Raw genomic sequence first — 12,740 nt, forward strand, 5'->3', positions numbered from 1 at the left:
GCTCCGCAGAGTCTGGGGCAGGGCAAATGGTCACCGGATACCCCTATGTTAGCCCAGGACGGAGGTACTTGGGTATAACTGCAGTACTCCTCCTGTCCTAACACCTTGGCATCCCCCAGGCTTTCAACTCCGGGTCCCGGGCAGACTCAGTGGCGCCAGGCTTGGTAGCCATCTGGTCTCCCGGGGCCACGGACTTGGAAATCCCACAGTCACAGATAAAATGTTACAAGCATTCACACTTATTAAATTGAACCTTCAATAAATATACTTTGACTGTGTACTTTGTGTTGAACATGTCTAAGTCCCCGGGCCCGGTGTCTGGGATAGAATAAGAATGTGTGTTCCCTTCTCTCCCCAGCCCCATCCCTGGCACCCTGCACAACCCTGACTTAAACTGTATCTTTACACACCAATAAAAACCTCACAGCTTCCTGACATAGCTGGAACACCCCTGAACCCCTATACCAGGTTCAGGGTGACTGGGCATCAACAGGACATCCCACCTTATGCTAGGGACCCCAGGACCGTTCTGGGGATACCTTAATCCCCAATCCCCTTTTTACCTTAATCCCCAATGCCCTTTTTACCTTAATCCCCAATGCCCTTTTTACCTTTATTCCCAATGCCCTTTTTACCTTTATTCCCAATGCCCTTTTTACCTTTATTCCCAATGCCCTTTTTACCTTTATCCCCAATGCCCTTTTTACTTTAATCCCCAATGCCCTTTTTACCTTTATCCCCAATGCCCTTTTTACCTTTATCCCCAATGCCCTTTTTACCTTAATCCCCAATGCCCTTTTTACCTTAATCCCCAATGCCCTTTTTACCTTTATCCCCAATGCCCTTTTTACCTTTATCCCCAATGCCCTTTTTACCTTTATCCCCAATGCCCTTTTTACCTTTATCCCCAATGCCCTTTTTACCTTTATCCCCAATGCCCTTTTTACCTTTATCCCCAATGCCCTTTTTACCTTTATCCCCAATGCCCTTTTTACCTTTATCCCCAATGCCCTTTTTACCCTTATCCTCAATGCCCTTTTTACCTTTATCCCCAATGCCCTTTTTACCTTTATCCCCAATGCCCTTTTTACCTTTATCCCCAATGCCCTTTTTACCTTTATCCCCAATGCCCTTTTTACCTTTATCCCCAATGCCCTTTTTACCTTTATCCCCAATGCCCTTTTTACCTTTATCCCCAATGCCCTTTTTACCTTTATCCCCAATGCCCTTTTTACCTTTATCCCCAATGCCCTTTTTACCTTAATCCCCAATGCCCTTTTTACCTTTATCCCCAATGCCCTTTTTACCCTTATCCTCAATGCCCTTTTTACCTTTATCCCCAATGCCCTTTTTACCCTTATCCCCAATGCCCTTTTTACCTTTATCCCCAATGCCCTTTTTACCTTTATCCCCAATGCCCTTTTTACCTTTATCCCCAATGCCCTTTTTACCTTTATCCCCAATGCCCTTTTTACCTTTATCCCCAATGCCCTTTTTACCTTAATCCCCAATGCCCTTTTTACCTTAATCCCCAATGCCCTTTTTACCTTAATCCCCAATGCCCTTTTTACCTTTATCCCCAATGCCCTTTTTACCTTTATCCCCAATGCCCTTTTTACCTTTATCCCCAAATGCCCTTTTTACCTTTATCCCCAATGCCCTTTTTACCTTTATCCCCAATGCCCTTTTTACCTTAATCCCCAATGCCCTTTTTACCTTAATCCCCAATGCCCTTTTTACCTTAATCCCCAATGCCCTTTTTACCTTTATCCCCAATGCCCTTTTTACCTTTATCCCCAATGCCCTTTTTACCTTAATCCCCAATGCCCTTTTTACCTTTATCCCCAATGCCCTTTTTACCTTTATCCCCAATGCCCTTTTTACCTTTATCCCCAATGCCCTTTTTACCTTTATCCCCAATGCCCTTTTTACCTTTATCCCCAATGCCCTTTTTACCTTTAGCCCCAATGCCCTTTTTACCTTTATCCCCAATGCCCTTTTTACCTTAATCCCCAATGCCCTTTTTACCTTTATCCCCAATGCCCTTTTTACCTTTATCCCCAATGCCCTTTTTACCTTAATCCCCAATGCCCTTTTTACCTTTATCCCCAATGCCCTTTTTACCTTTATCCCCAATGCCCTTTTTACCTTTATCCCCAATGCCCTTTTTACCTTTATCCCCAATGCCCTTTTTACCTTTATCCCCAATGCCCTTTTTACCTTTATCCCCAATGCCCTTTTTACCTTTATCCCCAATGCCCTTTTTACCTTTATCCCCAATGCCCTTTTTACCTTTATCCCCAATGCCCTTTTTACCTTTATCCCCAATGCCCTTTTTACCTTTATCCCCAATGCCCTTTTTACCTTTATCCCCAATGCCCTTTTTTACCTTTATCCCCAATGCCCTTTTTACCTTAATCCCCAATGCCCTTTTTACCTTAATCCCCAATGCCCTTTTTACCTTAATCCCCAATGCCCTTTTTACCTTTCCTGTTTGTGCTGAAGCGGAGAACCCTGGCGGTGAGTCGCAAGAGCGTTTCCAGGGTAGGATTTTGCCGGCGCAAACTCCCAGCCTCGCGAGCCCCCCTGCCCAGCACTCCGGGAACGGCAAAATACAGAAATACTGAATTGTCGCATATTTTATACACCGTCTCAGTGATGCATACACGACAGTGGGTTCCAAGAGCTGACACTCTAGGATCTTTACACACGGATCAGGGGTAACCAAGTGGGCTTAACTCTTATTGAGCCTGGTTACCCCCTCACGTTTCACACACGTAGGAGCAAAGTGACCTAATGACAGGGACGTGGTTAATGGGTTAAAGGGTCATTCCCAGCTAGGGGCAAAGTGACCTAATGACATTGACGTGTTTAATGGTATTGTATGTCTTTATTTATATAGCGCCATTAATGTACATAGCGCTTCACAGTAGTAATACACGGGGTAATAAAATAAATAACAGATCATGGGAATAAGTGCTTTACACATAAAAGTAAGGAAGAGGAGTCCCTGCTCCGAAGAGCTTACTGTCTAATTGGTAGGTAGGGAGAACGTACAGAGACAGTAGGAGGGAGTTCTGGTAAGTGCGTCTGCAGGGGCCAAGCTTTATGTATCATGTGTTCAGAATGTTCACAGTGCTATTCATATGCTTCTTTAAGCAAGTGTGTCTTAAGGTGGGTCTTAAAGGTGGATAGAGAGGGTGCTAGTCGGGTACTGAGGGGAAGGGCATTCCAGAGGTGTGGGGCAGTCAGTGAAAAAGGTTTAAGGCGGGAGAGGGCTTTAGATACAAAGGGGGTAGAAAGAAGACATCCTTGAGCAGAACGCAAGAGTCGGGGTGGTGCATAGCGAGAAATTAGGGCAGAGATGTAAGGAGGGACAGAAGAGTGTAAAGCTTTAAAAGTGAGGAGAAGAATGGAGTGTGAGATGCGGGATTTGAACCGAAGCCAGGAGAGGGATTTCATGAGGGGAGATGCTGAGACAGATCTAGAAAAGAGTAGAGTGATTCTGGCAGCAGCTTTTAGGATAGATTGTAGGGGAGACAGGTGAGCGGCAGGAAGGCCGGACAGCAGGAGGTTACAGTAATCAAGACGGGAGAGAATGAGGGTCTGTGTCAGAGTTTTAGCAGTCGAGCAACAGAGGAAAGGGCGTATCTTTGTTTTATATTTCGGAGGAAAAAGCAACAAGTTTTAGAAATGTTTTGAATGTGAGGGGCGAATGTGAGAGAGGAGTCGAGTGTGACCACAAGGCAGCGTGCTTGGGCTACTGGGTGAATGATCGTAGTTGCAACAGTAATGTGGAAGGAGGTAGTAGGGCCAGGTTTGGGAGGAAGTATGAGGAGCTCTGTTTTAGCCATGTTGAGTTTAAGGCGTCGGAGGGCCATCCAGGATGATATAGCAGAGAGACATTCAGAAACTTTGGTTTGTACAGCAGGTGTAAGGTCGGGTGTTGAAAAGTATATTTGTGTGTCGTCAGCATAGAGGTGATAATTAAACCCAAAATATGTTATTTGGTCCCCTAGAGAGAGTGTGTACAGAGAAAAGAGAAGAGGTCCCAGGACAGAGCCCAGGGGTACCCCCATAGAGAGATCAATAGAGGAGGAGGAGGTGTTAGCTGAAGAAACACTGAAAGTACGATGGGAGAGGTAGGATGAGATCCAGGATAGAGCTTTGTTCCGAATACCAAGAGTATGGAGAATATGAAGGAGAAGAGGGTGGTCCACGGTGTCAAATGCTGCAGAAAGGTCGAGTAATATGAGCAGAGTGTAATGACCTCTGTCTTTAGCAGCATGGAGGTCGTCAGTTATTTTAGTGAGGGCTGTTTCCGTGGAGTGAGTAGTGCGGAAGACAGATTGTAGAGGGTCTAGGAGAGAATAGGTGTTGAGAAAATGGAGCAAGCGAGAGAATACAAGATGTTCAAGGAGTTTAGAGGCAAAAGGCAGGAGGGAGACAGGTCGATAGTTAGAAAGACAGGTAGGGTCAAGCTTGCTGTTTTTGAGTAATGGTATGACTGTTGCATGTTTGAAGGAGGATGGAAAGGTTCCAGAGCAGAGGGAGGAGTTAAAAATGTGTGTGACGTAGGGATTATAGTAGGAGCAAGAGATTTTATGAGATGGGAGGGAATGGGGTCAAGAGGGCAAGTGGTAGAGGGAGAAGAGTCAATCAACAGCGACATATCCTCCTCTGAGACAGTGGAAAAAGAGTCAAGGAAGGCAGGAGGAGAGTTAGGAAGAGGTGTAGGATGGGAGGAAGAAACAGAGGGCATGTTCTGACGTATGGATTCCACCTTTTCCTTAAAATAGTTAGCAAAGTCCTGAGCGGAGATGGCGGAAGGAGAGGCAGCTGAGGGTGGTTTGAGTAGAGTATCAAAGACAGAGAACAGTCGGCGTGGGTTAGACTTGTGCATGTTGATTAGTGAAGAAAAGTAGGCTTGTTTAGCTTACGAGAGGGCAGAGTTGAAACAGGATAGCATACATTTGTAGTGAAGGAAGTCTGCGAGAGTATGAGATTTCCTCCAGAGGCGTTCAGAGGAACGAAAGGAGGAACGCAGCATGCGCGTGTGGGAATTTAACCAGGGTCTGGGGTTAGAAGGGCGAGTGCGGCAGAGAGAAAGAGGGGCATGTAGATCAAGAGAGGAGGATAAGGCAGAGTTGTAGTTCCTGACCAGGTTGTCAGGGTCTGTAGCAGAGCTGAGAGAGGAGAGGGAGGAGCGTAAAGTGGACTCAAAGTCAGGTAAGTGAATAGAGCGCAGGTTTCTGCAGAACCGGGGGGTAGATGGAGGGGGAGAAGCGAGATAGAGAGAATGAGATGAGGTGATGGTCAGAGAGAGGAAAAGGGGAAATGGAGAAATCAGAGAGAGAGAAGTTTTTAGTGAAAACCAGGTCTAAGTAGTGGCCATCCTTGTGGGTGCTGGCTGCAGTCCACTGTTGAAGGCCAAAAGAAGAGGTTAGAGAGAGAAAGCGGGAAGCCCAAGGGAGAGAGGGGTCATCAATGTGGCAATTGAAGTCCCCAAGGAGAAGAACAGGGGAGTCTGAGGAGAGAAAGAAAGAGAGCCAGCATTCAAAGTGAGAGAGAAAGGCAGAAGGGGGATGAGTAGAGGTAGGTGGGCGATAGTTGACCGCCACATGGACAGGGAGAGGAGAGAAGATCTGGACAGTGTGAGCCTCAAAGGAGGGAAAAGCAAGAGACGGAGGAATAGGAAGGGTTCGGTAACAACAGAGAGAGGAGAGCAGGAGCCCCACGCCTCCACCCCTGCCATCAGTGCGCGGAGTGTGGGAGAAGGAAAGGCCACCGTAGGAGAGGGCAGCTTCCAGAGCAGAGTCAGACTGAGTGAGCCAGGTCTCAGTTATAGCAAAGAGAAGCAGGGAGTGAGAGAGAAAGAAGTCATGCACAGAGAGGAACTTGTTAGAGAGGGAGCGAGCATTCCAAAGGGCACAGGAGAAAGGGAGAGAGGAGGGAGGGTTAAAGGGTCAGTCCCACGCAGGGGCAAAGTGACCTAATGACAGGGACATGTTTAATGGGTTAAAAGGTTAGTTCCACGTAGGGGCAAAGTGACCTAATGACAGGGACGTGTTTAATGGGTTAAAGGGTCAGTCCCACGTAGGGGCAAAGTGACCTAATGACAGGGACGTGTTTAATGGGTTAAAGGGTCAGTCCAACGTAGGGGCAAAGTGACCTAATGACAGGGATGTGTTTAATGGGTTAAAGGGTCAGTCCCACGTAGGGGCAAAGTGACCTAATGACAGGGACGTGTTTAATGGGTTAAAGGGTCTGTCCCACGTAGGGGCAAAGTGACCTAATGACAGGGACGTGTTTAATGGGTTAAAGGGTCAGTCCAACGTAGGGGCAAAGTGACCTAATGACAGGGACGTGTTTAATGGGTTAAAGGGTCAGTCCCAGGTAGGGGCAAAGTGACCTAATGACAGGGACGTGTTTAATGGGTTAAAGGGTCAGTCCCACGTAGGGGCAAAGTGACCTAATGACAGGGACGTGTTTAATGGGTTAAAGGGTCAGTCCAACGTAGGGGCAAAGTGACCTAATGACAGGGACGTGTTTAATGGGTTAAAGGGTCAGTCCAACGTAGGGGCAAAGTGACCTAATGACAGGGACGTGTTTAATGGGTTAAAGGGTCAGTCCCACGTAGGGGCAAAGTGACCTAATGACAGGGACGTGTTTAATGGTTAAAGGGTCGGTCCCAGGTAGGGGCAGAGTGACCTAATGACAGGGACGTATTTGATGGGTTAAAGGGTCGGTCCCAGGTTGGGGCAAAGGGACCTAATGACAGGGACGTGTTTATAGGGTGGGTCCCAGGTAGGGGCAGAGTGACCTAATGACAGGGACGTATTTGATGGGTTAAAGGGTCGGTCCCAGGTTGGGGCAAAGTGACCTAATGACAGGGACGTGGTTATAGGGTGGTTCCCAGGTAGGGGCAGAGTGACCTAATGACAGGGACGTGGTTATAGGGTGGGTCCCAGGTAGGGGCAGAGTGACCTAATGACAGGGACGTGGTTATAGGATCGGTCCCAGGTAGGGGCAGAGTGACATAATGACAGGGACGTGGTTATAGGGTGGGTCCCAGGTAGGGGCAGAGTGACCTAATGACGGGGACGTGGTTATAGGGTGGGTCCCAGGTAGGGGCAGAGTGACCTAATGACAGGGACGTGGTTATAGGGTGGGTCCCAGGTAGGGGCAGAGTGACCTAATGACAGGGACGTGGTTATAGGGTGGGTCCCAGGTAGGGGCAGAGTGACCTAATGACAGGGACGTGGTTATAGGGTCGGTCCCAGGTAGGGGCAGAGTGACCTAATGACAGGGACGTGGTTATAGGGTGGGTCCCAGGTAGGGGCAGAGTGACCTAATGACAGGGACGTGGTTATAGGGTGGGTCCCAGGTAGGGGCAGAGTGACCTAATGACAGGGACGTGTTTAATGGGTTATAGGGTGGGTCCCAGGTAGGGGCAGAGTGACCTAATGACGGGGACGTGGTTATAGGGTGGGTCCCAGGTAGGGGCAGAGTGACCTAATGACAGGGACGTGGTTATAGGGTGGGTCCCAGGTAGGGGCAGAGTGACCTAATGATAGGGACGTGGTTATAGGGTCGGTCCCAGGTAGGGGCAGAGTGACCTAATGACAGGGACGTGGTTATAGGGTGGGTCCCAGGTAGGGGCAGAGTGACCTAATGATAGGGACGTGGTTATAGGGTCGGTCCCAGGTAGGGGCAGAGTGACCTAATGACGGGGACGTGGTTATAGGGTGGGTCCCAGGTAGGGGTGCCTGCGTTGGTGAGTAAGCGGGGGTAGTTTGCAGGTTTTCCGGTGGTTACTGTAGGTTTATAGGTAAGTGTTTGTACGTCAGCATTTCTCGTTATTAATATAATTCTGATTCAGCGGAGACGCTGTCCGGAGTTTCACAGGCGCGTGAATGTCCTGCGGCAGCGGCATATATTTTTGTCACGTGGGAACGTGCTATATACATCCACTATACCCCTGTCTGATTCTAATATATATCCCCTTCCTGTCCCGGGGGTGGGGGGTATCTGTGCTTGGGCCGGGGTAATTTCCCCAGGTGGGGGGGGTATCTGTGTCGGGGCCGGGGTAATTTCCCCAGGTGGGGGGGTATCTGTGTCGGGGCCGGGGTAATTTCCCCAGGTGGGGGGATATCTGTGCTAGAGCCGGGGTAATTTCCCCAGGTGGGGGGGGGGGGTATCTGTGCTAGAGCCGGGGTAATTTCCCCAGGAGGAGGGAGGGGTATCTGTGCTAGAGCCGGGGTAATTTCCCCAGGTGTGTGGGGGGGGGGGGTGTATCTGTGCTAGAGCTGGGGTAATTTCCCCAGGTGTGTGGGGGGGGGGGGTGTATCTGTGCTAGAGCCGGGGTAATTTCTCCAGGTGGAGGGGGGGTATCTGTGCTAGAGCCGGGGTAATTTCCCCAGGTGGGGGGGGGGTATCTGTGCTAGAGCCGGGGTAATTTCCCCAGGGGGAGGGAGGGGTATCTGTGCTAGAGCTGGGGTAATTTCCCCAGGTGGGGGGGGGGTATCTGTGCTAGAGCCGGGGTAATTTCCCCAGGGGGAGGGAGGGGTATCTGTGCTAGAGCTGGGGTAATTTCCCCAGGTGGGGGGGGGGGGGGGGTATGTGTGCTAGAGCCGGGGTAATTTCCCCAGGTGGGGGGGTATCTGTGCTAGAGCCGGGGTAATTTTCCCAGGTGGGGGGTTATCTGTGCTAGAGCCGGGGTAATTTCCCCAGGTGGGGGGGTATCTGTGCTAGGGCCGGGGTAATTTCCCCAGGTGGGGGGGGGGGTATCTGTGCTAGAGCGGGGTAATTTCCCCAGGTGGGGGGGGGGTGTATCTGTGCTAGAGCCGGGGTAATTTCCCCAGGGGGAGGGAGGGGTATCTGTGCTAGAGCCGGGGGTAATTTCCCCAGGTGGGGGGAGGGGTATCTGTGCTAGAGCCGGGGTAATTTCCCCAGGGGGAGGGAGGGGTATCTGTGCTAGAGCCGGGGTAATTTCCCCAGGTGGGGGGGGGGGTTATCTGTGCTAGAGCCGGGGTAATTTCCCCAGGTGGGGGGGGGGGGTATCTGCTAGAGCCGGGGTAATTTCCCCAGGTGGAGGGGGGGCATCTGTGCTAGAGCCGGGGTAATTTCCCCAGGTGGAGGGGGGGTATCTGTGCTAGAGCCGGGGTAATTTCCCCAGGTGGGGGGGGTATCTGTGCTAGAGCCGGGGTAATTTCCACAGGTGGAGGGGGGGGGGAAATCTGTGCTAGAGCCGGGGTAATTTCCCCAGGTGGAGGGGGGGTATCTGTGCTAGAGCCGGGGTAATTTCCCCAGGTGGAGGGGGGGTATCTGTGCTAGAGCCGGGGTAATTTCCCCAGGTGGAGGGGGGGTATCTGTGCTAGAGCCGGGGTAATTTCCCCAGGTGGGGGGGGGGGGGTATCTGTGCTAGAGCCGGGGTAATTTCCCCAGGTGGGGGTGGGGTATCTGTGCTAGAGCCGGGGTAATTTCCCCAGGTGGGGGGGGGGGGGAGGTATCTGTGCTAGAGCCGGGGTAATTTCCCCAGGTGGGGGGGGGGGGTATCTGTGCTAGAGCCGGGGTAATTTCCCCAGGTGGGGGTGGGGTATCTGTGCTAGAGCCGGGGTAATTTCCCCAGGTGGGGGGGGGGGGTATCTGTGCTAGAGCCGGGGTAATTTCCCCAGGGGGAGGGAGGGGTATCTGTGCTAGAGCTGGGGTAATTTCCCCAGGTGGGGGGGGGGGGGTATCTGTGCTAGAGCCGGGGTAATTTCCCCAGGGGGAGGGAGGGGTGAAGTCTTTTTTTATTTTATTATTTTTTATTTATATAAGAGTTAATTTTGTTGTTGACGTAAGTTTACTTTTCCCCAGGTGGGGGGGTATCTGTGCTAGAGCCGGGGTAATTTCCCCAGGTGGGGGTGGGGTATCTGTGCTAGAGCCGGGGTAATTTCCCCAGGTGGGGGGGGGGGGTATCTGTGCTAGAGCCGGGGTAATTTCCCCAGGGGGAGGGAGGGGTATCTGTGCTGGTGCCGGGGTAATTTCCCCAGGTGGGGGGTATCGTTGCTAGAGCCGGGGTAATTTCCCCAGGTGGGGGGGTATCTGTGCTAGAGCCGGGGTAAGATCCCCAGGTCGGGGGTATCTGTGCTAGAGCCGGGGTAATTTCCCCAGGTGGGGGGGTATCTGTGCTAGAGCCGGGGTAAATTCCCCAGGTGGGGGGGGGGTATCTGTGCTAGAGCCGGGGTAATTTCCCCAGGTCGGGGGTATCTGTGCTAGAGCCGGGGTAATTTCCCCAGGTGGGGGGGTATCTGTGCTAGAGCCGGGGTAAGTTCCCCAGGTCGGGGGTATCTGTGCTAGAGCCGGGGTAATTTCCCCAGGTGGGGGGGTATCTGTGCTAGAGCCGGGGTAAGTTCCCCAGGTGGGGGGGGGGGTATCTGTGCTAGAGCCGGGGTAATTTCCCCAGGTGGGGGGGGTATCTGTGCTAGAGCCGGGGTAATTTCCCCAGGTGGGGGGGGGTATCTGTGCTAGAGCCGGGGTAAATTCCCCAGGTGGGGGGTATCTGTGCTAGAGCCGGGGTAATTTCCCCAGGTGGGGGGGGTATCTGTGCTAGAGCCGGGGTAAGTTCCCCAGGTGGGGGGTATCTGTGCTGGTGCCGGGGTAAGTTCCCCAGGTGGGGGGTATCTGTGCTAGAGCCGGGGTAATTTCCCCAGGTGGGGGGTATCTGTGCTGGTGCCGGGGTAATTTGCGTGTCCCGCTCTGCGCAGGAAGCCAATAAGAACGCAGAGGAGCTGCTGAGAGAGGAGGAGCAAGAGAAGGACGTGGCAGACAGGAAGAGGTTAAAGAAGAAGGTGCGTTGTGTATATATACATGTTATATACATATACACGCGTGTGCGCGCAGCTATATATACACACGCACATAGATATATACATGTTATATACATATACACGCGCGTGCGCGCAGCTATATATACACGCACACAGATATATACATGTTATATACATATACACGCGCGTGCGCGCAGCTATATATACACGCACACAGATATATACATGTTATATACATATACACGCGCGTGCGCGCAGCTATATATACACGCACACAGATATATACATGTTATATACATATACACACGCGTGCGCGCAGCTATATATACACGCACACAGATATATATATACATATACACACACGCGTGCGCGCAGCTATATATACACGCACACATATATATATACAGTACATACACGGCTATATATACACGCACTGATATATATATATATATATATATAACATAAAAGAGGATAAAGTAGGATCAAAATGGTACACTCAAACACTGTATAATGAAAAATAGAAAAAAATGGACTTTATTAGCAAAAAGTATAAAAAAACACATAAAACAGACCCACACAAATCATATAACAAATCGCTGTGTGACACAGCGTAGAAACACCAAAGAGGTACAATTGGTCTGGTAAGAACCAAAACAAGGTAACAATATGTTAATGCAAATATACCATAACAAAACCAGGGGGAAAATTGTTTTTCCCCAAGTAGTGTGACTAAGATCGGCCGATCCAGTGCAATAGATAATAATTAATATGAATGGTAAATAGGTCCAGACCACAGAAAAAATATATAATAATTATACATCAACCTCTTAATAATGGTGAGAGATGGTAAGACACACAGCTGAAAATGCATAAAGATTAGACCCTATAATGTGCTGCAAGTCAGCTCTGTATACTGATGCCCGGACTAAGCTGCACATATGGAATAAGCAGCAGGAGAGAAAAGTCCAAATAGTGCACTAATAGCACTCATGTAAAATGCCCAGAGATGCAGCGCTCAAAGGTAATGAGCAAAGGTTCTATGAGAATAGCCCAAGGACATGGAGCACTTCAGATAGATAGTGTACAGGGCACTGAGGAAGTCCTGTGATAAAGACCAGCGTCTCACAGTAAGGCAGCAAGGAAGTCCTGTGATACAGACCAAAGTCTCATGTTATGGCATCAGCGACATCACAGAGGAGGATCTCAAGCAGTCTGGTGTTGCACACGGGTCACAGGGTGGTGGGGGTGCTGTCACAGCTCTGCTCCGACAGCCGTTTCGCCAAAAAGGCTTCTTCCGGGAGCGTACAATGTCAGCATAAACAAACACTCTTTAAAGGGCTCCGTTTTCGCGCCAAAAGTTCACTCGCGGCAAACAGCCAATAGGAATTTCTGAAAAATAGAACCGCGTCAGCTGTTGCTATGTGAAAGCGAGCAGAACTTTCGCTCGCTTTCACATAGCAACACCAGACTGCTTGAGATCCTCCTCTGTGATGTCGCTGATGCCATAACATGAGACTTTGGTCTGTATCACAGGACTTCCTTGCTGCCTTACTGTGAGACGCTGGTCTTTATCTCAGTGCCCTGTCCACTATCTATCTGAAGTGCTCCATGTCCCTGGGCTATTCTCATAGAACCTTTGCTCATTACCTTTGAGCGCTGCATCTCTGGGCATTTTACATGAGTGCTATTAGTGCACTATTTGGACTTTTCTCTCCTGCTGCTTATTCCATATGTGCAGCTTAGTCCGGGCATCAGTATACAGAGCTGACTTGCAGCACATTATAGGGTCAAATTTTTATTCATTTTCAGCTGTGTGTCTTACCATCTCTCACCATTATTAAGAGGTTTATGTATAATTATTATATATTTTTTCTGTGGTCTGGACCTATTTACCATTCATATTAATTATTATCTATTGCACTGGAT

The 12,740-nt window shown here is 50.0% G+C and overlaps 1 protein-coding gene across 1 annotated transcript in view; it reads left to right on the forward strand.

Moving 5' to 3' along the window:
• LOC142477222 (uncharacterized) overlaps positions 1-12,740 on the forward strand; it is a 28,675-nt gene that overhangs the window by 11,621 nt on the left and 4,314 nt on the right. The window contains exon 3 of the mRNA XM_075582219.1: positions 10,752-10,835. Within this exon, the coding sequence (XP_075438334.1) occupies positions 10,752-10,835 (84 nt within the window). The remainder of the gene's footprint in view (positions 1-10,751; positions 10,836-12,740) is intronic.

Source organism: Ascaphus truei, unplaced genomic scaffold, assembly GCF_040206685.1.
Source record: "Ascaphus truei isolate aAscTru1 unplaced genomic scaffold, aAscTru1.hap1 HAP1_SCAFFOLD_2054, whole genome shotgun sequence".
Taxonomy (NCBI): Eukaryota; Metazoa; Chordata; class Amphibia; order Anura; family Ascaphidae; genus Ascaphus; species Ascaphus truei.